General features: G+C 51.1%; 10 protein-coding genes across 10 annotated transcripts in view; 6 read left to right on the top strand and 4 right to left on the bottom strand.

Moving 5' to 3' along the window:
* Positions 1-855: 855 nt before the first annotated feature.
* On the top strand, positions 856-1,447 carry M431DRAFT_244717 (hypothetical protein). The gene has a single exon (XM_024913739.1). It carries the CDS (start codon positions 1,029-1,031, stop codon positions 1,320-1,322), a length of 294 nt encoding a protein of 97 aa, XP_024770392.1. The 5' UTR covers positions 856-1,028; the 3' UTR covers positions 1,323-1,447.
* A 1-nt stretch (position 1,448) lies between these two features.
* M431DRAFT_244718 (hypothetical protein) lies at positions 1,449-2,172 on the top strand. Its single transcript, XM_024913740.1, has 2 exons — positions 1,449-1,601; positions 1,666-2,172. The coding sequence occupies exons 1-2, from the start codon at positions 1,525-1,527 to the stop codon at positions 2,084-2,086; spliced, it is 498 nt and encodes a 165-aa protein (XP_024770391.1). The 5' UTR covers positions 1,449-1,524; the 3' UTR covers positions 2,087-2,172.
* Positions 2,173-2,704: 532 nt separating this feature from the next.
* Positions 2,705-4,575, top strand: M431DRAFT_94729 (hypothetical protein; the record flags this gene model as incomplete). Its single annotated transcript, XM_024924615.1, has 2 exons — positions 2,705-4,007; positions 4,070-4,575. 2 exons carry the CDS (start codon positions 2,705-2,707, stop codon positions 4,573-4,575), a joined length of 1,809 nt encoding a protein of 602 aa, XP_024770390.1.
* A 633-nt stretch (positions 4,576-5,208) lies between these two features.
* Positions 5,209-7,787, bottom strand: M431DRAFT_511636 (hypothetical protein; the record flags this gene model as incomplete). The annotated part of the gene is made up of 1 exon (XM_024919700.1): positions 5,209-7,787. A coding segment is annotated over exon 1 (2,186 nt), but the record flags the coding sequence as incomplete, so codon positions are not given.
* Positions 7,788-8,242: 455 nt separating this feature from the next.
* Positions 8,243-9,225, top strand: M431DRAFT_511633 (hypothetical protein). The gene has a single exon (XM_024919699.1). It carries the CDS (start codon positions 8,462-8,464, stop codon positions 9,110-9,112), a length of 651 nt encoding a protein of 216 aa, XP_024770388.1. The 5' UTR covers positions 8,243-8,461; the 3' UTR covers positions 9,113-9,225.
* Positions 9,226-9,775: 550 nt separating this feature from the next.
* M431DRAFT_150757 (glycoside hydrolase family 128 protein) lies at positions 9,776-11,502 on the top strand. The gene is made up of 2 exons (XM_024912825.1): positions 9,776-10,871; positions 10,929-11,502. Exons 1-2 carry the CDS (start codon positions 10,255-10,257, stop codon positions 11,275-11,277), a joined length of 966 nt encoding a protein of 321 aa, XP_024770387.1. The 5' UTR covers positions 9,776-10,254; the 3' UTR covers positions 11,278-11,502.
* Positions 11,503-14,150: 2,648 nt separating this feature from the next.
* Positions 14,151-15,367, bottom strand: M431DRAFT_485424 (hypothetical protein; the record flags this gene model as incomplete). Its single annotated transcript, XM_024916281.1, has 2 exons — positions 14,151-14,992; positions 15,067-15,367. The coding sequence occupies 2 exons, from the start codon at positions 15,365-15,367 to the stop codon at positions 14,151-14,153; spliced, it is 1,143 nt and encodes a 380-aa protein (XP_024770386.1).
* Positions 15,368-17,215: 1,848 nt separating this feature from the next.
* M431DRAFT_511629 (hypothetical protein) lies at positions 17,216-21,071 on the top strand. Its single transcript, XM_024919698.1, has 4 exons — positions 17,216-17,537; positions 17,600-17,799; positions 17,856-18,464; positions 18,518-21,071. Exons 1-4 carry the CDS (start codon positions 17,337-17,339, stop codon positions 20,877-20,879), a joined length of 3,372 nt encoding a protein of 1,123 aa, XP_024770385.1. The 5' UTR covers positions 17,216-17,336; the 3' UTR covers positions 20,880-21,071.
* Positions 21,072-21,441: 370 nt separating this feature from the next.
* On the bottom strand, positions 21,442-23,936 carry M431DRAFT_533750 (hypothetical protein; the record flags this gene model as incomplete). The annotated part of the gene is made up of 3 exons (XM_024920893.1): positions 21,442-23,136; positions 23,432-23,548; positions 23,873-23,936. 3 exons carry the CDS (start codon positions 23,934-23,936, stop codon positions 21,911-21,913), a joined length of 1,407 nt encoding a protein of 468 aa, XP_024770384.1. The 3' UTR covers positions 21,442-21,910.
* A 158-nt stretch (positions 23,937-24,094) lies between these two features.
* Positions 24,095-24,731, bottom strand: part of M431DRAFT_511628 (hypothetical protein) — a 1,604-nt gene continuing 967 nt past the window's right edge. The window contains exon 5 of the mRNA XM_024919697.1: positions 24,095-24,701. Coding sequence (XP_024770383.1) covers positions 24,424-24,701 — 278 coding nt within the window. The 3' untranslated portion in view covers positions 24,095-24,423. The remainder of the gene's footprint in view (positions 24,702-24,731) is intronic.

Here is a 24,731-nt window from a genome sequence, read left to right as displayed (position 1 = left end):
CAGGATTTGAGATGGGTGTCACCTCTTCACTCAAAAGGAATGGTTGTAGTAGTCGATTTTTTTCTTGACGTTTCATCCGATCACGGCAGATGGCAGTTGAAGGCATCGACAAGTCTCTTGGCAACGCCATCATCGCAGATTCCCGAGAAAGCAGACACAAGCAAGTTCATGGGCCCCATTTGCCCCCGCCGCAGTCTACCAATGATAACCCTGTGTTCCTGGATTGGGTATCAGCGCCGCCTTTGCCTCCAGCCTAGTTCTGTTAGTTCCTCATGCGTCTAGCTGTTGGCAGAGAAGACTATCGCTAGTACGCTCAAGTCGGGGACCGAAAGCAGCGCTCTAACAATGCACGCTCGCGGAGGATTTTACGAGTGGCGGCAGCACCTATTAACGCAAATGGAAATGTAAGGCCGGAGCCAAGACGGGACGGGCGCCAAGCCGGCTCATAGACGATCGAGAGGCGCGATACGGTGCTTGCAGGAACTTCTGTTTCTATATTGGATGGGGTGCTTGCGCGGCAATATCGGTAGAGGTGGTGGTGACATCACTGGCTGCCTCCGTGCAGGTTTGAATCTGGTCGCTTGGCCACGGCTTTGTGATAGAGTTTTGTTGTTTGCAACCATATCACCAATAGTTTTGTTGATGGTTTTCGATCATCACCGAGTGTGGTTGTCGAGTTAATCTATCTCCATACTGCACACGAGTTTGAATCTGTCACTGGAGGGCTCGCCACCAGAGCTCGTACGGGTCCGGGGAGATAAGATTGTATGGAGAAGTATCGGCCTTTTGCCACGAGAATGGATACAGTAGCCGCCTGACAGGGTCCCTTTGCAATTGACTCGTTTCCGGAGAGATAGGACCCGGGGGGGGGGGTGTTGCTTGAGACAAGGGAGCCGCCATCATGGGACGAAGAACAGGCCGCTGTCGCAGTCTTGTTATGCAGTGCAGCTGTACATGCACACTTTGGCGAGGCATAAGGTTGGGCCTATGCATCTTTCACAAGGGCCTCTCTCGCCCAGCTCCTCGGTATGCTGCGCTTAGAACTGGTGTCTCGCGCGCTTATCTGGATATGGTACTTGATTTGCATGGGCTGTCCTCATCCTTTGCACCTGGACATGCACATTGTTAGCCTACAGCACTTGTACAGCATCAAGATGAGAGCACCTCGTCCTCGTCCTCATCTCCGATGCGGCTGCTGTCGTGTGTCAAATCTGGTGCCAAGCTGTCAAGAAGGCGGTTCTCCACCAAGTCTCCGGTGCGAGTCAGGCCATTTGTCCGGCTCCTCCACTCCTGAGCCTGACGCGGATGAACTGAGATGGTGATGATACAGCAATAATACTCGTAAATAAAGAGCAGCATTGAGTTCCCATCTCTCCGCAAAGAGGCCGGGAATAGCAGCGCCCGCCATCACGTGACAAGTATCGTGCCGCTTTCAGCCAATCAGGTGGCCCTTGTCGTCTGGGCTTTGTCTAATCTACACTCCCCCCTCTCTTCTCTCTTGCATGTGCAATATTGAGAGATGAGATGATGCACAGTAATCTGTGTGCCTGGTTCTTCAAGGCAATTATCGGCTACTGTCGCTATTTCATTCGCGGAATACTGTATGTACAGCATTAACTGCTCCTGGTATTAATGTTAGTATCATCATGCTAATACTGTCTGCAGCATCTGCCCTGATCATCAATGCTCGTACGGTATCACCACAGCAGGCCGGGGTGGCTATATTCAGCGAACCCTCTCCACCTTAAGCCCAAACCGTCTTGAAGCAATGGCTTGCCCCCCGTCGGTGCCACCAACCATCTCAAAGCAGCAACACACACCCCCTGCACCGTCGAGCCCATTGCAGATAATGGGTCCGGTTACCCGCCCAAGTCCACCGTACAGAGTTGTTCAGACGCCTCTGTTATCAGGCCTGAGAAGTGCAAAAGAACCCGACTTATCCGTCCTCGAGCCTTCACAAATGCCCTGGACTAAGCCTGCGACACTGCGCTATTTGGGCTTCTGGGATCGGCACGGACTTCCAGAACAAACACTCCACACACGCCAGCCGAACTGGGATGGTATCAATTATTGTACTGGAGGGTGAAGAACTTTTGGTTTTCGCCTCCACGCACTCGTGCCTTGTCGTACCGGTCCCGTCTTTGGTGATAGCCTCTCTCCCCTATCGGCAGGGCCCTTTTGTTGGTCGCGGGGGCGGAGCCTCTAACTAGCACCGCTGGAAGGCAATCACCGGATTGCCTCCTCTGTCGCATGGCATCTCAAGATAGCAAAGGCTTCCCCGGAATAAGCGGCCCGACTAACTTCATTCTCCGAATGGCTGAAGGATGGACAGAAGTTCTCAAACCACTGAGCTGAACTAGCATTATCTTTTGATTTTGCCAGGCCATTGCAAATCGTCGTATTTGGCTCGTGGAGGTGGAGTACCCCAGCCCTTGCTCCGATAGAGACGCACTTGGTCGTACGAAGAAGGAGGGTTGCATCGAGACACCAGCATCCCAGTCTTGTTGATAAAGACCTGTTCCTCCCACGTGTAACAATCCATTTTCTTCATTCCTCTGAACTCATCCCCTTCACCTTTTATACCCTTCCCTCCTCCCACCGCACCTCAACTTGCGTTGTCGTTGTGTGTGTTGTCTGGCCTTCTCTTCTTTCTCTATTGCCAGAACTAGGACACAAGTCCTTAACATCCGCCATGGCCGCCATCATGCCCACTGCGGGCCTCCAGCCCATTGGCATTGACAACGACATCATCAACTCCGCTGTTGACAAGGAGGCTGAGGAGCTCGAGAAGCCCCCTCAGATTCGCGAACGAGTCTGGGGCTTCGCTGCCCGTATCGATCCCACCGTCACCTTTGAGGAATACCAATACTGGGCCAAGATTGAGCGAGAGGAAGAATACCAAGCCAACCTCGAGTTCAAGGCTGAGCACGGCCCCAGAACCGTCAAGAGCGTCTTCCTGGGCCGTTTCTCAAAGGGTATCCACCACGAGAACAAGAAGAAGGCTGAGGCTGCTGCTGCTGAGAACAGCGGCACTGCCTCCCCCGACGAGAAGACTGGCGTTACTGCTACCAATGCCGGCCTCCCCACCGAGGCCGAGTGGAAGCAGGCTTCTCGTGCCATGAGAACTGCCAGTTGGGGTACCATGTTCTACCTTATCACCACCGATATTCTGGGTTGGTCGTCTACTCCTTTCGTCTTTGCCAGTGTCGGATTCGGCCCTGGTGTCGCTCTGTACATCATCTTCGGTGCTGCTGCCGCTTTCTCTGGTTACATTCTGTGGAAGGTCTTCCTTGGTCTCGACTCGTCTCGCTTCCCCATGGTCTCTTTCGGTGACACCTACTTCCGAGTTTACGGCCCATTTGCTCGTCACTTTATCAACGTTGCTCAAGCCATCCAGCAGTTCATGACAGTCGCCGTGTTGATTCTGGGCAGCGGCACAACCATCGCCCAGTTGTCCAGCGAGAAGATTTGCTACGTCGCCTGTCTCATCATCTTCATGGTGGTCGGCATGGTTTTCGGTAGCATCCGATCTCTGCAGCGTATCGGTTGGCTCGCCAACTTGTCCGTCTGGATCAACATCATCTCTTTCATCATCATCATGGTTGCTTGCGCCAACTATCCCATCGACTACTCTGCCGTTACCAACTCCACACTCATCAAGACTATTGAGCCCATCAAGCTGTTCGCTGGTCCTCCTCCTGACCAGTACCAGCAGCAGGCCACTGGCTTCGCTGGTCAGTTCAACGGTATCAACCAGATGGTGTACTCCTACGGTGGTGCTCTTCTGTTCATTGCTTTCCTCGCTGAGATGCGTCACCCTTGGGATTTCTGGAAGGGCATGCTCTGCGCCCAGACCTTCATCTGCGTCGTCTACATCTTCTTCGGTGCCTTTGTCTATGGCCACTACGGACAGTACTCTGCTTCCAACATCAACACCGTCATTCAGCCTTTCAGACTCCAGACTGCCAACAACGTCTTGGGTTTGATCACTGGAGCTATTGCTTGTCGTAAGTATATTCTTGCAGCGCTGAAATTTGATCTGAATAAATACCTAACTCGATTCTCTTAGTTATGTACATGAACGTCGGCATGAAGACTGTCTACGTCGAAGTCTTCCAGGAGATTCTTGGTCTCCCCCCGATCACCACCCGCAAGGGCCGTTGGTTGTGGTACGCCCTGGGACCCATTTACTGGGCCCTTGCTTTCGTCGTCGGTGCCGCCGTCCCCAACTTGAACGGTATCTCCGGTATTGTCGGCGCTCTTCTCATCCTCAACTTCACCTACACCTTCCCCGCCTTCCTGTACATCGGATACCGCGTCAAGACCGACGCTGCTCTGCCCGGTGAGGGCTTCGACCCCGTCACTGGTGTGACCACCCGCCACGACTCTGGCCTCAAGCGCTGGACCCGTGGATTCATGGTCAACTGGCACATCAACAGCATGAACATCATCTACTTCCTCGGTGGTCTTGTCTGCTCCGGTATGGGTTCCTGGGCTGCCATTGAGGGTCTCATCCAGGTCTTTGGACCCGGAGGCACTGTCGCCACATCATTTGGATGTGCGGCACCTGTGTAAATACTTTTTTAATCTTTTGCTCGTAAATAACTCTTGAGCCTATATACCACTACATTTTCTGTTCTTGAATAAAAATCAAATCAAGTTAATAACTAAATCTCCTCTCGCTGTGCTGTCTACTGTGTGCCGTGTGACCAGAACCAGAGATATGTGGATATTACCGTGCTTCTGGTTCGCCTATCATCAAATACTAACACTTCGACAATTTAGTTATCCCAGAAAGATATTTCGCCTATTTGGCTGTTCTTGTACTTGCAATTGAGAATCTCGTAGGACTGTTGGCGGCAGTTGTGAGTTTTGCACTCGGTTTAGAGTCGGTTTGCAGATACGAAAAATACGAAGAGTTTATTCAGACGTTCTTGGTTGCTTTGTAAGGGTAAGCGCTTGCGTGTTTTGAGACAAGGGCCTTCCTGACATAATGGTTCTTTGGTGGGGTAGAGCGTTTTGATTGATTGCAGGAATTGCAACAGGGGTGAATATGGGTTGTTTTGTTTGCTGGATGGTGGTTGTTGCTTGTTGAGGCCATGGATGCCTGTGACTGGTATGTTTTGGGAATTACAGAATGATGTAATGGGATGTAAGTGAGATTGGCTAAATGCCGAGTGGGCACTGAAGGCTGTTGATTGCATTCATCTCCCCATGTGCGGATTAAACACAGAAATATTACGATTCAAAAAGAAGACAAAACTCCTAAACGACACTTGAAGCAAATGATAAAGAGCCATAAAACGAAACCACCTCAACTCCGTTGCACGTTGTTAAAACCCCATTTTGCCAACCAACTCCTCGTCCATGATTCGCTCCCTTCTACCGGAATCCCATAGTATTGGTGCTAAACATTTGGTTCCAGTCATAGACGCCCGTGTCGACAATGGTGCACCAGTCCTGGCTGAGGTCCATCTGAAAGTCAAAGTCGCTAAATGTGGTGTTGAGGAACTCGTTGGAGCTGAACTCGATGGTGTTTGCCTGCTGGGTCATGTAGTACGGATCTCCGGGGACGGTTTTTTGCGGCGGCAGCGAGGATAATGATACGGTGGACAGTTCGCTGGAGTCTATCAGGGAGGGTACGGCTTGGGTGATGCTGTTGGTGTTGACGAGGCTGGTGTCTGGTTTGTTGTTGTTGTTGCCTTGAGTGATGCGTAGACGTCCGAAATATGGTACTACAAGCACAAAGTCTTCTTGGACGTTGTAGTTCCCGCAGCTGGCGGCTACGAGAGTCTCGAGTACTTCTGCGCTTTGTCTGGCGACGGTGCATTCTAGCAGGGCGTTTGTCTTTCTCAGTTCGCCGATGAGGCGGTTGATGAGTTGCCAATCCTCCGAGTAGCCCGTGAGCGCTGCCGGTGATGAGTCTCCGGACCCAGACAAGATGCCGAGAATGAGGGCAATGGTAGAGCTGAAGATGATAAAGTCCATGATTTCGCATTGGACAACTTCAGTCTTGGGCGAGCCACGCATGCGCAGGTAGGTCCTGAGGAGGCCGCGGCAGGCGTCCATGGCAGACAGGCGGCTGTGCTCGTAGCGGCGGTCAGTCTTGGCCTTGAGCATGTAGGGCAGATGAATGTGCTTGAGAGTCGAGTAGAAGAAGATCTTGGCACCCTCCTCGGAGTAGACGGAGTCAGTCGTGGCACCGGGGGAAAGAAGTTCGGCACCATCGGGGGGGAGGCTGTTCTTGAGTTCTTCCATGTCTTGGTCCAGCTGTACGGTTGCTGCGTACGAGGCCTTTGCTGGGTTCTGGTTACGCTCGACGATGCGGCCCATGATGATGCATAGACGACGATGGATTAGCATATTGTTGTCTAGCACTTCTGTGGGATCTTCCTTGGTTCCTCGGTCGGTGACGGCGGAAGGGAAGCCCAGCATGATACACAGCTGTCGTTCCACCATCCATGTCTGCGCCCACAGCGTCTTGCGCTGGAAGTTTGCGCTGGGCTCGAGTCTGTCGAGGCCAACGAGGGTGGCGGCGCTGATGGCCTGGCGGATAGCAACCCAAGCTCTTTGCGGACGGCCCATGTTGACGAGGACCTTGTGCAGCATCACGTAGCACTGCACGACCAGGACGCTCTCTTCGCCCTCGACGGCCAGTAGTACTGCCACGAAGCGGATGTAGGCGTCGATGAGGACCTGGCGCGAGATGCTGGGGGAGACGATGATGTGCTTCCAGTTGCGCGGCAGCTGCTGGATGCAGAGGGTGAGGAAGAGCATGGCGGAGCAGAACTCGACGCCGCGGCCAAAGTTGAGGACCTGGTTGAAGTAGGCTTCGGCGTCGTCGATGCTGGTGTTTTGCATGGTGGCCGACTGGTCCGGCGCAAAGAAGAAGGGCGGCCAGATGGCCCAGAACTTGTGCGATTCCTCGAGAATCAGGCGCAGCGTACCTGGGTCAGGGATGGGAGGTCTGAAGGAGCTGAGGGACTCCTTCATCAGATACACCATGGACGGATCCTCGGGATCGTCGTACAGCTCGCCGTCGCCGTCGCGGATCAGGAGGGCATCCCGGAAGAGATGGATCAAGGGAGCGTCTACGGCTGAGACGGACTTGTCGATGAGATCGGGGGGACTGCTGCCGAGATCTTGGTCGATGGATCCCGGCGAGAAGAAGGATGATGATGGCGGGCCGGAAGGGGGGAGAAGCGTGCCGGGGTTGGTGAGGGCGGTGCCGAAGTTGTAGGGCTGGCCGTTGGGGGAAGCCTCCGCTTGTAAGAGGCCGTGATTGCGGAGATTCTTGATGACCTGGATAGCCCTGTTGTTGACGTCGGTGGAAGTAGAGGCCGCGGAGGTCGAAGCAGCTCCCGAGGCGGGCGAGTCGCCGGTGGGCTCGAGGGCGTCGCAGATGCTGCCGACGAGGCCCTCGAGCTCAACCACGCGCCGGCGCAGGGCCGCGTTGTCCTCGGCCAGCTGAGCATGTGATTGCGACTGCGGGATCGTTTGCAGGCTCGTCTCCCGGTCTCGCGGACGCGGCTGCTGGGCCCGACACGGCGTCTGATGGAGCTCGCAGCCGTGGCAGACGGAGCTGTTGGTCGGGAAGACGCACCGGACCTTCCGGCGACGGCATTCGGCGCACGACTTGGTCCCCAGCCGCATCCGCCTGGCGGGCCGGTCGTCCATATTGTGTGTGTGTCTGTTTCCTGTTCCTGGGAGTTTTACGCAGCGGTGTCTCTCTTCTTCGTCCGGCTCTCGTCCACCGCTTGATTATTATTGGGTTGTATGTATGGGAGGGCAACTATGTCCGGTGCAGCTGGCGTTCGTTTAGCCGGGGGGGAAGCAAGCCAATCTACTCCATAAGCTCGACTGAGACTTGGCGTCGTTTCTTAGTAATATGCTCGAAGCTGGGGGACGGTCTGACGTGATTGGCTGATGCTTGTCTTGCTCGTCGATCCTGGGGCGGACCAGTTCGGACGAAGACGCACGAGCTGGAATCTTTTGACCATGGAGGTTTTGCCTTTTCCATCTACATAGTGTTTCAAACAGGCAATAGGTCTCAGGGTTTTCGCTCTGATTCGGCTTTCTATTCGGCTATGGGATTGGAAATTCTTACCGTGGAACTGACTCAGCTAGGATATGCCTATAGCTAGAGAGTGGGAGTAACCGAGCGAAGCGAGACAAGATCCTGAAGGAACCTGGAAACATTACAAAGCTCATTACCAAGTGGTTTACCAATGCGACATTGTTGGTAATGAATTGGAGCATGCGATTCATGAGGAATCATTGCTTTTCGTGTTATAAAATGTAGTGTAGTTGCCGGTCGAGAGAAACAGCATTCTCTAGACAGAGTCCTTCAATAGAATCATCATTCAGAACGCAGCCTCTAGCCTTTGTACTTGCTCATTCAAATCAGAGAAGCTCATAAATCCCTTTTTTATAATCGAAAACAGCCAAAAACCCCTACAAGATGGCTACTACGCTCGCTGCTGGACTCCAAGAGACCGCACAGGCTGTCGGGTCGCAAATGCCCGAAGCTGTCAAGGCCGTTATCTTTGAGGCCAAAACCAACGTCGAGAAAACGTTTGACGTCAAATCCACAATCCAGCCTGGCGAAAAGCTGCCCGATTTCATCCTCTCTGATGCCCGCGGCGTGCCAGTCAGCAGCATTGACCTCCTGGCCAAGGGTCCTCTTCTCATCATGTTCTACCGCGGCGGCTGGTGTCCCTTTTGCAACCTCACCCTGAGGGCCTACCAGCAGCGCCTGAAGGATTTCGAGGCTCGCGGTGTAACATTTGTTGCGATTACGCCGGAGCAGCCTGATGCTTCGCTCACCACTGCGGAGAAGAATGAGCTTGCGTTTCCGGTTCTGACTGATGATGGACTCGAGCTTGCGCGAAAGCTACACATTGTCTGGAAACAGTCGGACGACCTGGTTGACACTTTGAACAAGGTTGGTGCGGACCTGGAGAAGCGTCACGGCAATGATTCACATGACATGGTGATTCCGACGACGATTCTGGTTGACGAGAAGGGCGTGGTGAGGAACATTTTCGCAGAGGCGGATTGGATGCAGAGACTCGAGCCGCAAGAGGCTGTCAACTGGGTGAATGCGCTGTAAAGATGGAATTATGTTTGTTGAGCATATTAGACAGCGTCTAGACAGGGGTCGTGTTTCGCATCGATATAGACGATGCGGAGTATGGAAATAGAACGACACAACAGAGAAATAGTATAAACCTTATTCTTTATTTGCTGATTAAGTGCGTGGGTTAGTAAGATAATAGGTAGGAAAATGAGTGAGTCTGTCAACATGTGATCGTGGTTGAGTGAGTGGATTCACAACTCTTTTTGCGTCACCGTAACGGTCGCAACGGGCGCCATTCCGCCGGCTCTATTGGCAGAAGCCAAACCGTATCTCGTTCGGAATGGAGAATATTGGTTTGCCGTGCATCATTGTGCAGCATACGAAGCTTGGCGCGGCGACATGGGAATCCCGCGAAAGCACTAACACCAACAACACAACAACACCAAACGCTTCCCATCATGATGCGCCATTTCCACGCGCCCAATCTCCTTCATCCTTTGTACCGCCTGTTAGCGGCGATACGCTGGCCTCATCTGCACGCCAAGCAGGCTTAGATTAACCACCGTTGCATTATTGGACAATGCCTTGTGCTGACCCCTGACTATGGGCCGCGGATTGGTTGGGCGTTGCCATGTCATCTTTTTTTATCCTTCCCGCGTCCACGGATCGGGCGATCCGGCGGCAAAGTTGGAATAGCTTTGGATAGCGTTCAGCTGCGCCCTGAAAAGCTGAGAGACGTGTGGTTACGTTTTGTTTTCTCAGCTCAATCCTGTTTTTTTCTTTTCTTTTTCTTTTCCCTCTTCTTTCGTCCTGCATTGTTCCTCCTTTTCTGTCTCATTCGTGGTTCATTCAATTTCTCTCGTTGTCTGCGTGTGCCAATTCGTGCTGCGTCCGCCGTCTTGTTCTTGGATTGCGTGCTTTTCTCAATTAGATCGGATAGAGACTCTCATTTTTTGTTTAGCTTTGATGTCCAGAATTGCGCAAGAATGATATTTCCTTGATCGCTTCGCTCCAATTACCCACAACGAAGAAGATAGAGCCGTCGACGATCTTTACGACTTGGATTCAGCACCGCTTCATCGCGAATCTCAAATTCCCAGGCGATCCGACCCCACATCAGCACCAATCTCACAAATCCCTGCTCTTTTGCCGATAACAGAAGAAACGACATCGTCATGGTCAATCTTGTTCTTGCTCCCGTTCTGCTACTAGCAGGCCTCGCCAGAGCCCAATCCTCTGGTAAACGGGGTCTCGTATTCACGCCCAATGCCGATTGGCCCAGCGACAACCAGATTTGGGTGCAGAGTGGTAGTGATTTAACATGGTACTACAATTACCAGTCGCAGCCATCGCCGGATTACACCTCAATTTCGCAGGACCAGTTTGAGTTTGTGCCCATGATGTGGGGAGTTTCGGCCAACCTCAGTGACACGACATTCCTTACACAGGTTCAGACTCTTATCAACCAGGGCACCAACATTACGCACGTACTGGGTTTCAACGAGCCAGACGGCTCAACTAGCAACGGCGGGAGCGACATTGAGCCCAGAGATGCTGCTCAGGCCTGGGTGGCTAATTTCGAGCCTCTGGGCAAGATGGGCATCAAGCTGGGGCTTCCAGCGACTACTGGCGGACCCGACGGCATTCCATGGCTGAAGCAGTTTCTGGCGAATTGCTCTGACATTGTAAGCACTGGGAGTCAGAAGAAGAATTGCACATTCGACTTTTTGCCTGTGCATTGGTATGACAACTTCGCCGGACTGGCGTCGCTTATTGGTGAGAGGAGGGCAACGTGAGTCTTTTGCCTCATGTCAATGTAGATGCATATACTGACGTTTGTGATGAACAGATGGCCTAATACCAGCATTTGGGTGACGGAATACGCATTTGCGAACCAAGATCTACAGACGACGCAAGAGTTCTTCAACCAGACTCTCGATTACTTTGGCAAGCTGGATTATATCGCACGATACACTTACTTTGGTGCTTTCCGCTCCAAGGTGTCCAACGTTGGACCCAATGCGTCGTTTTTGAACAATGGAGGCCGGCTGACTGACATTGGATCTTGGTATCTTGGCTTCGGCGCGACGAATGTTAAGCCTACAAGCACGAATGCGGCGTCCTCGACAGGATTTGTGTCTGGTTGGACTATTGCTGCGATCGGATTGATGGTGTTGTTTACCAATGGATTGATGTAGAAGGTTTGGCTATTGAACGATCAAGACATGATTGTAATGACATGTAAACGAAAATGGTATGGTATCTTGGAGTTTATGCGGGCATCTAATGGTAATGTATGGCAAGGTTGAATGGCATTTGGAAAGCAAGCATTATCGGAAATCTATATATGAAGTAGGGCTGTATTTTTACTTAGACATGGATAAATTGTTACTGTATTGAACTTTAAGACATTGATCACGGCGGCTGACGTTGATTCGAGAAAAGAAGCAGGGCATAGGGTTCAAATTGACGCCAAAGGGCGAAAAGAACTATAATTAACTTTACAAGATACTAGTTCTTCCATGGTAGAACTATTGCAGCAGATGCTAACCATGCATCAAACGCTTTCCTGTTGTAAAATCCCAGTACCCTTCAGCAAGTTACCATGGCGCCAAGGCCATCGTTATCTGAGACTATAATTTTGATGAATACGGCTTTTTGCTCATTTGAATCACTAATCGCAAACTGAATGCGTTGCATAGATTCTTAAATGATGAATATACGATAAATGCGTCGTACGTTTAAGGTTTAAATGAAGAATCATAGCGAAAGTAAGAGAAGTTGGGGGGTTTCCCCTTCGCTCTTGCTAAGCGCGTATATGCACATGGATTTTCCCCAGTTGCACAGCTCCTTCTCCTTCCACACACAATCATCACAAACCGTTTCCCTGACACGCTAGACCTAGGAATTTCCAAACAAGAAATATTTATATGCAAATCAATATTCCTACGCCAATCAAATGCTTCGCAATGCCGGTAATAACGTACAAGAATAGAGACGGTTACCTCAGGTATATCGAGGGAGACGGCTATTATGACAGAAATAATGAGGCGATGCCCTCTATCTAGGTAAACCATGTTAGTTCTAGAGTCGAGCCCCAGCTGCTCTGCCACAACATCTCTGCTAAGTTTCATTTCCAGAAGGGCGAAGCCATCATCATGCCGGGAGAGCTTTTTTGTCGCTGGCGAGACGAGGATGGTGTTCTCTGTGATAGAGTATGGCATGACTTCTGTATCGTGGAAGAACAACTACTAATTTAATCCTAGTATGAACCTTACTTCTGCCGGGAGTCACTTCGATACCATTACCGATATATTCATGGAAGAGAGATACCGATAACCGGAAAAAGTGGCTTCACTACTAGATACCATAATCAACTTGATCGTAAGGTCGGCGTAGCTCTTGAGGTTCTGGCCATGACTAAATGGCTTCCTAGGCTGGTACACACAAGTTGCGAACGGCGAGGATCCCAATTGGATCCCCATAAATCCTGCTGATTCGACCTATGATGCTGCGATCGTAAGCAATTTGAAGTTATTTCCGGGGTGTTTGTATTCCGATTGTTAATTCTTAATAGAAAAACGCAGACGGTACTATTACGCTCACCCCCAAAAAGAAACCCCCCAAAAAGAAAACCTCTAAACGGAAAACCCGTAAACGGAGAAATCCCAAACGGAAAGCCCGTAAACACAAATCATCGTGAACGAAGGCGCGGAATGTATACGGATGCGTGATGGATCCTCCAAAACCCCAGTCATGTAGAAGTTACCGGCAATCGCCCGTTTCATCTTCATCTCACACGTGGAACACTCAAGCAGCAGCTCTCTCGATTATCCTTTGTATTTCATCTCCAATACTAGACATACCATAGCGCGAACGTGTAAAGAGGCCGAGAACAACCAGTTTGGCATATTTGGCTGTTGGCATCGTCACCTTTTCGCCTCGGAGGGCTGTGGATGGGCGAGTAGCAGAGAAGCTGTTTGAGGAAGATTGACAAGATAGGCCACAGTATATCGAGAAGAAAGAAGCGATGGGTTGGGCCTAAGCATAAATATTCGTAGCCCATATGAGCTTTTGGTAAACGATTTTTCACCTGGCCGCAGTGATTGCACTACCAGTGACATGTATATTGGACGGCGACGAGCATTTGGCATTCACCCGAAGACCGTAAAAATCTTTTACGAATATCACTTATGTCTCTCTAACCCAGTGCGTAAAAGTCACTCAGATTAGCTTAATAGTCTGATGAACCGCCGACACCTCCTTACTTTCTGGGCCTGGAATAACAAATCCCATACCCACTCGCCGAAAATAGCCATCTCTATCATCACTCGGTATTAGCAGCAAAACTGTGTATGGCATCTTGACTGTTCGTTAGCTATTTCTCAACTACCGTTCAACAATCAGTTTGTTCTCACCACATCTTCGCCGATCAAACCTTTTTCGATACATCTCTTAAAGCAGCTACAGAGATGCACAAATGAATCAAGTTAGTTTTCTGTTATCAATAGATAATATTGTGCAAGACTTACTCTTTATAGTCTCTCCATTGTTTTAGAAAAAGAATATACACTTTTGTATAATGGTCTCTGTCAAAGGCAGCTATGCCAATAGTTCGAGTATGTCTGGACACGATTTGGATCCAGTGCAACGAATCTTTCCTAAACCACCCGACCAGAGATAGTAGATCTTGAAATATTCGCTTGTGAGTACGAGCAGATTTTCTAGACTTGATGATAGAAGTTCTCGATTGTGCCACGAAGCCATCGACTTTTATAACGCCAGAAGACTCGAAAACGGCTCGCGTGTGGTGTATTAGCCGCAATTCGTAGGTGGGCTTTGCCCAGAAATATTTTGACCCTCCTTTGGAGGCCCAAGACCAATGAGGCACATCCGTCAAGTCTTCTGAAGCCTTTGCCCTGCTCCTCATCATCCAGGGAAGCTGTTCTGGAATTCCTGATTCGAAGATACCAAAGCTATACTCGTCGTTGGTCCTCTCAAGATGCGCCTGAGCTAGTCCTTCCAAGGCCGCTAGGCGGTCTTTTTTGTAGGTGAGCTTACGGTAGGAGAATTAGTCCAGCATATCCTCCCATGAATCACAGTACTGTCCCATATCATAGTCATCTCTTTCACCAGACTCGAACATCTTGCATTTCCATGTTATGCCCTGCGGCATGTAATGCAAAACTCTCCGTGCCAGAATCCACTCCTGGAAAGCCCATCCTCTTTCAGACAGTGGCCCCCAATATGGTGATTCTTCGCCACGGATACGCATCGAAAGCTTTATAGAGCCAGCCGCCTGCCCTTCCGCTGAATAATATGGAACTTCTACAGCAGTTTGGCATCTGGATTCGGTCGAAAAGCAGCCTTCTTTTGGGTTTGCAGCTCCTGAAGCCGCTATCACCAGGAATGCGTTCTGGTAAATTTCTGCCATTGTGTCAGACTCTCTCTTCCAGTCGCTCTCGTCTCCTTGTATGATGCAAAGGCTGTCGATCCAGAGATAACGAATATCAAGCTCACGTGTAATAATGACGGCATCTTGAAAGGTCTTTGGCAGACTGCTGAATTGAATGCCTTTCCGATGATCTTTGATGGAATCCCTCGTCGTCATTAGAGTTTGTGTACCTTCTGGGCCCCAACAGTAGTTGAGCGCGCAGAATTCCCCTCGCTGGCCGTTGGTTTCAAAGAGAGAAACCGACTCATGATTTAGGGGCCCAACGTCCAATATTCGGGTAGGAAGTTTTGGACCCGCAACCTCATCTAGACAGGACTTAGAGAATGTGCCTTTACATAAATCATGCTCTTGAGAGCATTTCTGAATCCAAGATCTGATGAAAGCGAACGCCTCCGGACAGTTGTCGCTTGGTAGAGGCGGCTCTGTGCAAAACTTTCCAGAGAGGGCAGCCGCTGAGCCTAACTGAAGTGTTAATACTAGCGTAGACCACTATCCCTCAGGTAAGAAAGCATATTGGCCGGAAGTTAGTTACCTTCATCGCTCCATACGGCTATTTTGATGCTACTCTGTTTATGGATGGAAAGTTCCACGGAAGTAATTGGGATGCTAAATGGATTATCATAGCATGGCCTGTAGAAGAGTTCTGAACACTGATATGGTACTGCTTTCTGGGCATCGGCGAATGTGTAATCATATATCATTTTACACAGTCGGCAGTTCTGCGATTCCGCCCGCAGCCTGTCGACATTCGAGAAAGAATCCAGCCCAGGCCATGACCTGAGTCTCTGAGAAATGGCCCGGGCAAAATCGTGACAGTCATGGCACAGATCCATTTGGACGTAAATAGGATTTCCTTCCAGTCAATCTTGATAATAGTAGGAAGATTGAATCGAGTTTCGCATGGGTTGCGCAAGGTTAAATGGTGGAGTTTCATAACCTGGGAAGGCATATTCCATATCCCAAGGCATAATGTCGTTAGGTACCGTTGCTGCCTGATAATTTACCGCTGAACCGCATCTTGGAGTGTGGCAATGCCTATTTGGTAGAAGGGCAGCATATTTAGTAGAGCCAATCCAACAACAACGGCACAAGCCTCGCCATGTAAGCGAATTTATCGCACTGTACCGCTTGCTGCCTCACCATCCTGCCCAGTGGTAGAAAAAGCAAGCAGGAGATATACACTGTATAATTATAAATACCGAGTAAATAGGTGATCTCTATTGGAAAATATTGAGAAATTTGCCTCGCAAGTCAAGGGGTCATTTAAGTTCATCAGTCTATATTACAAGGGCAATGCTGCAGGGTACATGTATGAATCACCAAATGCATCGGAAGGCATACTACAAGGCACATACATGGTCAAATTGGGGCAGAAATGGAAACGTCGCAGTAATTATGAGGTGAATAACTAAGTCAACGAAAACGAACGACAAGTGCTGCATATGTATGCACTCAGCGTGTGGGAGTGGTCGCTCACTTAAATTGCTACCAAAGTTCGAAAAAGACGATGCCCATGTCGACCAAATAACTATATGAGATACAAAATTGACCATCTCATCTGTCATCGACGTTTACAGTCTTAAAGGGGAAATCGTCTAGATGACAGCTATGAGTAGATCTAGATGAGTCTACCAGTTAGATATGAGTAGGTAGAGTGAATGAATGAATAATCATAAAGAGCCCATTCATTCCTTCATCCTCGGCTTACTTACTTCCAGAAAAGCATAAACTCGGCTTCCTGTATTCAATCCGTCATCACATTATAAACAACCCGAAGCCTTGGCGGAAACAAACCCAACCAACCACAGCCTCAAAAACTCAACGCCAGCCCCCCCTCTTCCACAACGTCTTCCAGAAAGTCCAACCAAAAATCAGAGCCCTTTTCGCCACTTTTCTGTCGAATCGCCCCCCCCGGTGCGCCAAGATCCGCCCCAAAGTCAATACGGAATAGCAAAACCGACTTGGCGGCATCCCCTCCATCGAGCTGCTACGCTATTGGCTAGAGAGGGAATAGACTCGGACTAGATAACTTTAAATAACCACCCGGTGCTTGATAACCAGATCTTGGCGGATGAGAGCCAAGATTCGTTGGCGAGGTGTCGTTATGTTCTGCTTGTCGTTTTCTTGCGGAGGTGGATTTACGGGCTCAAAGACTGGGGAATACGCGGCGCCAAGGGTGGAGATGGGGTCTTGAGGCTCTTGGCTTGTCTTGGAATCGGGATGATGTGATTTTTGTCTTGTGCTGAAGTGAAACCACCTAGTCTAGTTCATGGTAAGGTAGTAGTAGTTGATGGGTTGAATGTCTAAGACAGCCTCGTGCCGAACATGTATCACAGCAGCTTTCAGACATGATGCTGCGTAACAGCTGAGAAAAAGGTACCACTGCATTCATAACACACGATATAACCGTCGTACATCAAAGAACAACCCCTCAACACCATGCAAACCATCCTCTCCAAGCCTCCGCGCTCATCGACCCGACGCCAAGGACACTAGTTACCGGTCAGACCCGCCCTGATATCAAGCCATGACACCAAAGTTCACTCATGATGGCAAGACTTCTCGCTCGTGGCAAGCCTCTTGTCAAAAGCCAAGATCTTGTCGCTCGCTTCGAAGTACTTATACCCATTGATTCCCCGCATATTTCGACACGTAGCCTTTCAAAAGTCAGAATCTCTATTCACAAAGTTTACATATTTTGTCAGCCCAGACTTTGTTCATAGTCAGAAACGCTCTCATCTATGTACAGCCATAGTCTCGTCATCTTCCACTTTATTGATAAGAGCCCCAGGCCCTGATCTGATGGCGGAGTTCCCCAAGCACCCATTCTTGCTCACCGTTGAAGAGACTGAACGGGCCCTCGGAACCAATGTCGATCGAGGATTGTTGTCGGAGCAGGTTTCTGACCTGCAGTCGAGATATGGCACGAATGAACTCGACGTTGGCGGGACTATACCGTGGTATAGCATTCTCGCGAAGCAGATCCTCAATGCCATGATCATTGTAAGATGACACTCTCCCCTCTTCGTCCCATCGTGCTGGCTAACTAACATGACTGTATCTAGGTTCTCGTCTTTGCCATGGCTCTCAGCTTTGGTATCCAAGACTACATTGAAGGCGGTGTCCTCGCCTGCGTCATCTTCCTCAATGTCACCATAGGTTTCTGGCAGGAGTACCGTGCCGAAAAGCGCATGGACGCTCTCCGCGCATTGTCTTCTCCCAGCGCCATGGTCCTTCGCGATGGCCACACTCAAGTCATTCCCAAGTAAGTTTTCCCAATCAATCATGATGGTTCAATTGGATACTAACCAGATGAAACAGCTCCGAAGTCGTCCCCGGAGACATTGTCCTCCTCAAAATGGGCGACACCGTCCCCGCAGACCTCCGCCTCTTCGAAGCCATGAACCTCGCCTGCGAAGAAGGCCAACTCACCGGCGAATCCATCCCGGTCGAGAAAATCACTTCAAACCACATCACCGCCCACGGCTCCGAAACGGCCGCTACCTCTGAAGGCGAGGTCGGCATTGGCGACCGCATCAACATGGCCTACGCTACAACCGTCGTGCAAAAGGGTCGCGGCAGGGGCATCGTTGTCGCTACAGGCATGGCTACTGAAGTAGGCAAAATCGCTGCCTCGACGTCCAAGAAGAGTCGCAAGGCTGGACGTTCGATGAATTGGCGCAAGTACGGCAAGAAACAACCTGTTGTTGGCTTGTCGAAGCGCATCTATGACTTTGTGGGCAAGTTCTTGGGCTTAACGGTGGGAACGCCGTTGCAGCGCAAGTTGTCGGCCCTGGCCTATCTTCTCTTTGGCTGTGCTGTGATTCTCGCCATGATTGTCTTTGGTGTTAATCACTTTAATATGCGACACGAGGTCATCATCTATGCAACCTCGTTGGGCATCGCCATCATCCCCGAGTCTCTTGTTGCGTGAGTCTTTCCTTTCCCATCATCTTACAATATTCAACTAACTTTTTCTCCAGTGTCCTGACAATTACAATGGTCGTCGCCGTCACAGTCATGCGCAAGGCCAACGTCGTCGTCCGCGATCTCTCCGCCCTCGAAGCCCTCGGCGGCGTCACCAACATCTGCTCCGATAAGACCGGAACGCTGACCGAAGGCGCCATGATTGTTCGCCAGGCATGGATCCCTTCTTCGCACGTGTACACTGTCCACGACTCTCAGAACCCCAGCGACCCTACAAAGGGGCGCGTCGTGTACACGCAGAGCAAAGACGAGACTCCGCAAGAACCTGTAGAAGAGAAGACGCGCGACTTTGATAAGGAGCGCAGTGCTGCTGTGCTTAAGTTCGATGTTCCGGATGAGAAACTAAATATCTCGTCGTCGAAGCAGCCGCAAAGCCCGGAGCCGGAGACTAAGATGACGGACGAGCTGCGCGCGTTCTTGCTTTCGTCTGCGCTCTGTAATCTTGCTACCGTGAGATTCGATCAAGAAGAGGAAAAGTGGCAGACTACTGGCGAACCAACAGAGGTTGCATTACAAGTCTTTGCTCATCGCTTCAACCACGGAAAGAAGACTCTTGAAGGGGAAGGGTGGAGGCAAGTCGCCGAGTTCCCCTTTGACAGCTCCATCAAGCGCATGTCAGTCATTTACAACGCCCCTGAAGCTGAAGGCAGTTTCATTGCTGGTTCGGACAATAGCATCGTCTTTACCAAGGGTGCCGTAGAACGCATCCTTGACATGTGTGCCTTTGCCGGCATTGGCGAATCACAGCAACCCATGACAGACGAACTTAAGGAGTCCGTTCTCGGACAGATGAATGCCCTCGCATCGCAGGGCCAACGGGTTCTAGCTGTGGCATATCGCCCATGGGAGGGAAGATTTACATCGAAACAATCAAGCTCGAGCTCTGCCGAGGAAGACGATAAACTACGCTCAACAGTCGAGCAAAACCTCGTCCTTCTCGGTCTTGCCGGCATCTACGATCCTCCGCGTAGGGAGACTAAGCCTTCTATCGCCGAGTGCTCTCAAGCGGGCATCAAAGTCCATATGCTTACTGGTGACCACCCGGAGACGGCCAAAGCCATTGCCAAAGAAGTTGGCATTATCCCTCGAAACCTCAACATCCTGCCCGAAAGTGTCGCGGCATCTGTCGTGGTCAAGGCTACGGAGTTTGATAAGATGACAGATGCCGAGATTGATGCGTTGGAGGAGCTTCCGCTAGTCATTGCGCGCTGTGCTCCGGATACCAAGACCCGCATGATTGAGGCCCTTCGTCGGCGTGGGGCCTTCATGGCCATGACGGGAGACGGCGTCAACGATGCGCCGTCTCTCTCTCGCGCAGATGTCGGCATCGCCATGGGGTCGGGCTCCGATGTGGCCAAGTCCGCGGCAAAGATTGTCCTCACCGACGACAAGTTCAACTCCATCGTGGCCGCTATCCGAGAGGGCCGCCGCATGTTTGACAACATCCAAAAGTTTGTGCTGCACCTGCTCACGTCAAACGTAGGCGAAGTGATTCTCCTCGTCGCGGGCCTCGGCTTCGTCGACGACATGGGCTTCTCCGTGTTCCCCGTGTCCCCCTTGCAAATCATCTGGATCAACATGGCCACGTCGTCGTTCCCGGCGTTTGGGCTAGGTCGCGAGGCCGCCGCCCAGGAGGTGATGCGCAAGCTGCCGCAGGACAAGAAGCGAGGCGTCTTCACCAACCAGATCATCGTCGACATGATTGTCTACGGCATCCTGATGGGGGCGTGCACGCTCTGCACGTTCTGCATCATCATCTACGGGGCCAACGGCGGGAACCTCGGTTACGACTGCAACACAAAGTTTTCCGACGCCTGCATTCCCGTGTTCCGCGCTCGAGCGGCGACGTTTGCGCTCCTGACGTGGCTCATCCTCATTTCCGCGTGGGAGTTCAAGAGCCTCCGCCGGTCCATGTTCCGGCTCAACCCCAACGACGACAGCTTCTTCCCCTTTTTCAGGGACATTTACAGCAACCGCTTCCTGTTCTGGTCCGTCATCATCGGCAGCTTGTCCGTGTTCCCCGTCGTGTACATCCCCTTCCTCAACACCCGCTTCTTCAAGCACACGGGCATCTCCTGGGAGTGGGCGCTCTCCGTGGGTTTCACGCTGGTCTTCGTGACGGGCATTGAGCTGTGGAAGCTCGCCAAGCGGCGCTTCCGGCTTCTGGAGGACGGTGCCGTGCAGAGGGGCCACTGGGGCCAAGGGGGTCCGGAAGACGACGGACCAAGATTCAAGAGGACGTTTTCCATGTCGAGCTTCAAGACATGGGTGTCGTTCTCGAGGAGGGAGACAGGGGATAGTGTCATGATGCGAGCGACTACTCAGCCTCGCGTAGCACATGTACCGGTACAGGTATGAGGGATATGCAGACCGCTATCATCTCCTTTCAAGTCTTGTGTGTTTTAGTAATGAATCGATTGTCATGTGTCATGTGGCATGTTGTTGCATTGTTATATAGATTTCGGTATTACCAAAGTAGTAACAGTGGTAGATAGAAGAAGAAGGTAGTCAGAATAACAGAATGTTAGCCAAAGGCAACAACAGTACGGTGGTCCGATTTGTCTGTTCACTTATCTATGGCTAATTTATTTTAGCAGCATAAAAACCCGAGTCATTCGGATAAAGCATCCGAGCATCAGAGCATATGAGACATGAAAGGATGCGTCCGAGCATCCGAAGAGGGATTTATTGTTATCGCATAGTTTTAAGGGGTTGAAGATGCAAAATGTACCCAGCAACGGCAAGGCAGCACGCACGAAGCGATCGTTTCCCTTTGCAGACAGATCCATGACAATTGTCAAAGCTTACCGTAGAACGCCTGCGCTGTAATAGGCGTGTAATCGTATATGCCGTATCTACCTAAGAAGAGAACAGTCAGCTGAGTGACATGCAACGCACCGTCATGTACCCCAAGAGTGTCATCTTTTGGCCATTTGCCAGTCATCCTGAGCAACAGGGCACGTGTGGTCCAGATCCGGCAGCCTTGCGAGATAAAAAAGGCGGTAATTTATTTCAGTGGGATGATCCCTGTTCAGTGTGGGCAGAGACGCGGGGGTGATGCAACAGTTGGGAATAATCACTCGCAGCGATTGGCTGGCCAGGACCGGAATGGACGGGTGATCTCTCTTTGGTGCTGGTTGTGGGCAAGACGGGGTAAAAAAGTCTCCATTTCCATCACCACCACCCCTGAGGCTATCATGGCCGTAATCTGCAAAATGCTATGCCAAAAAGTAACAAACAAAAGTGTCTAATCATCGACTCCTGTCACCCACCACAACGTCCACGCACGTCCAAATCCAAAACCTCAAGCTGCATCCTTATCCAAATCCAGAATAATACCAAAAAAAGAACACATGTATACCAAGGAAATCCATGCAGTAGAGTCGCATTTACTCGGTCAAGTTGTAAATCTTCTGAATGTCTCCAAGAATCTCCTTCATGTCGACGCTCAAGTCGGTGATGCGGCCATCCTCAAAGTTGAAGACCCAGCCGTGAACAATGGGATATCGGTTCTCCTCGAAAGAGTGCTGGACATCAGCCGTCTTGATGACGTTGCGGCACTGCTCGATGACGTTGAGCTCGACCAGGCGGTCGTATCGCTTCTTCTCATCCTTGATGGCATCAAGCTCCTTCTCGTAGAGCCTGTAGACGTCGCGAATGTTTCGCAGCCAGGGGTTGAGTAAGCCCATGTCCTTGGGGGTCATGGCGGCCTTGACACCTCCGCAGCTGTAGTGGCCGCAGACGACAATGTGCTTGACCTTGAGGTGGCGCACAGCATAGTTGATGACGCTCATGACGTTGAGGTCGGTGCTGATGACCAAGTTGGCAATGTTGCGGTGGACAAAGGCCTCGCCAGCCTGGAGACCGGTGATGGCCTCGGCGGGGATTCGAGAATCACTGCATCCAATCCAGAGATACTCGGGCGACTGGCCAGCAGCCAGGTTGGTGAAGAACTCGGGGTCCTCCTTGAGCCTTTGGTCGGCCCACTGCTTGTTGTTTTCAAAGAGACGCTGGTGGTTTTCACGCAGGTAGCGCTCAACGTCGTGGTCGTTTTCAGCCATGCCGGGCAGACGAGCAGGAATCTTTGCGTTGGGAGCAGAACCAGAACCAGAGCCAGAAGCACCGGTAGAAGATGAAGATGAGACGTTTCGACTGCCTCCAGAAGCAGGGCGGCGAGCCGGCTTAAAGCTCGCGGCGGAGGGCCGGTAACCAGGATTAGGACGGGACGCGGCCAAGCGCAAATGCTGGCCTCCGACTCGAGAGGGAATCATGTCGTGTCGTTCGAAAGGGGCCTGGGGGCTGAGAAAGATGGCGAGACGAGGGCAGGGGGATTCGAATTGGGGGCCTGCTCGGAAGGGGTCGGACGAGTCCGCGGGCTTGGGAAGACGCCTTGATTTGGACGATGGAGTGTTTGTACCGGTACCAGCGCTTGCCGGAAGAGTACGAGCGAGTAGCTGCGCGAGAAGCTTGGAGGAGCGATAGAGCGATAGGGAAGACAAGGTACTTGGTAGCAGTAGTTGCAGGGGGGGTCCTTGGTAGACCAGTGAGGTGTTTGTTGCGACGGGGAACGGATGGTCAGGCTGCAGGTAATCTGTCAGATTTGCTGCAGGTGCATCTAGCAGAGGTTAAGATGACAAACTGACACTGAAGAGGAGGAGGAGTCAGCCAGAGCCAAAGCACGAGCGATGGTCTTGGTGCGGAAAAATGAAGATGGAGGGGAACGCTTTGGGGTTTTGGGCTGCCCTCGGTGCTTTATCTGATAGCCGATCCGCTGGAGATTGGGGGCCACAGCGGGCTCCCGACGCCGTGGGAGGGGATCCAGCGGGTGGTTTTTAGGCTCTGCCTTGGTTCAATGCTTGGCCGCTTGCTTGGGTCTCCCCAACGGCCCTTATCGCAGATTCGGCTATCACAATCACAGATCCGCGAATAAGCGGCATTGAGATCTGGGCCGGTTTCGGTCAGCAGCGCAGATCGTATGGGGACAGCAAGCCGATTCCAGGCTAGAGACTCGATCTTTTCGTCTCTACCTAGGTACGGATAGTTCTAGTGCTCGAAGCTGCTTGGACAGAGGAGAGGGCCGGTGTCATTACGATTGCTAATTAATGCTAATTAAGGGCCAGTTCGGCATCCATTGGAAATTTTGTTGAATGCGCTAGACTCAACTGCGCTGTCAAGCTCAACCTTAATCTGCATCCCGCGCACAAAACAAGATATAGCCAAACCCACAATGCACGAGACGTCATCGCTAGTGCTGAGTACAACCCTCCAATTGACGTTACACGCGCCAAACGTCAAATATTTGACACAATTGAGTTTGGGTGAGGTTTAAATTGACATATTCGACTGCTTACCGAGATAGAACCGCGGCACAATAACAGCAGCTGGGAATGGATTTATCTCGGCAATATCGCGCATTCCAAGAGGCAAAGCAGAGAAGATTCATCAAGCTGCACTGCACTGCATCCCCTGTCTCAACCCCAAAATGTTGAGGCTGACCAAGCACGTAAACAGGCCAGCTTTGTAAATGCAGAAGTGCAAAAGAGAGTCAATTCTTGTAAGATGAATATATTAATGTGACACACGAAATTGACCAGACCAGATACAACAATAGACGCAAATGCAACTCGACCTCAAGTGAAGCCGTTCGGAAGAAAGTACATGATAGAAATAATCCGTGTGCCAATTCCCATAGCATATAACAAGTGAGCCTGCCTGATTCAACCCCGCTTCCCCAAAGAGCTTGCCTTCATAGCGGCATTGGTGTCTCTCCAGGTTAGATGAATGCCTGTATATATTCTGAGTGAATAGATGCTTCGTCGATGCCCATCTTTCTGAACGGCAGGGTTGCGTCTTGAGAACCCACAAAAGGTACCAGATATTAGAAACAGGAGCTGTTTGGTTCTCAAAAGTGCATGTTAATACCGTTAATACCGTGAGATAATAAGTCTCGGCGAAACTCTTTCCAAACATCCACGTTATAGATGTGATAGTGGTGCTCATCGCGATCGCGGCGACCTCCTCGGCCTCGGCCTCGTCCTCGTCCTCGGCCTCGTCCTCGTCCTCGTCCAACGGCTACTTGTGTTGCTGCCACTGGAGCTGCCACTGGAGCTGGAGCTGGTGCTGGAGCTGGTGCTGGAGCTGGTGCTGGAGCTGGTGCTGGAGCTGGTGCTGGAGCTGGTGCTGGAGCTGGTGCTGGAGCTGGTGCTGGAG

Source organism: Trichoderma harzianum (assembly GCF_003025095.1).
Source record: "Trichoderma harzianum CBS 226.95 unplaced genomic scaffold M431scaffold_13, whole genome shotgun sequence".
Classification (NCBI taxonomy): Eukaryota; Fungi; Ascomycota; class Sordariomycetes; order Hypocreales; family Hypocreaceae; genus Trichoderma; species Trichoderma harzianum.
The sequence above is the reverse complement of the archived record's forward strand: the minus strand, read 5'-3'. Positions and strand labels throughout refer to the sequence as shown.

What these genes read in the sequence shown, in the direction of transcription:
- M431DRAFT_244717 (XM_024913739.1), top strand. Translation starts at nt 1,029, where the DNA reads ATGCTGCGCTTAGAACTGGTGTCTCGCGCGCTTATCTGGATATGGTAC.
- M431DRAFT_244718 (XM_024913740.1), top strand. Translation starts at nt 1,525, where the DNA reads ATGATGCACAGTAATCTGTGTGCCTGGTTCTTCAAGGCAATTATCGGC. An exon ending in TATTTCATTCGCGGAATACT is followed by an intron (nt 1,602 to 1,665) that starts GTATGTACAGCA and finishes TACTGTCTGCAG; the next exon opens with CATCTGCCCTGATCATCAAT.
- M431DRAFT_511633 (XM_024919699.1), top strand. Translation starts at nt 8,462, where the DNA reads ATGGCTACTACGCTCGCTGCTGGACTCCAAGAGACCGCACAGGCTGTC.
- M431DRAFT_150757 (XM_024912825.1), top strand. Translation starts at nt 10,255, where the DNA reads ATGGTCAATCTTGTTCTTGCTCCCGTTCTGCTACTAGCAGGCCTCGCC. An exon ending in ATTGGTGAGAGGAGGGCAAC is followed by an intron (nt 10,872 to 10,928) that starts GTGAGTCTTTTG and finishes TGTGATGAACAG; the next exon opens with ATGGCCTAATACCAGCATTT.
- M431DRAFT_511629 (XM_024919698.1), top strand. Translation starts at nt 17,337, where the DNA reads ATGGCGGAGTTCCCCAAGCACCCATTCTTGCTCACCGTTGAAGAGACT. An exon ending in TCCTCAATGCCATGATCATT is followed by an intron (nt 17,538 to 17,599) that starts GTAAGATGACAC and finishes GACTGTATCTAG; the next exon opens with GTTCTCGTCTTTGCCATGGC. An exon ending in CACACTCAAGTCATTCCCAA is followed by an intron (nt 17,800 to 17,855) that starts GTAAGTTTTCCC and finishes CAGATGAAACAG; the next exon opens with CTCCGAAGTCGTCCCCGGAG.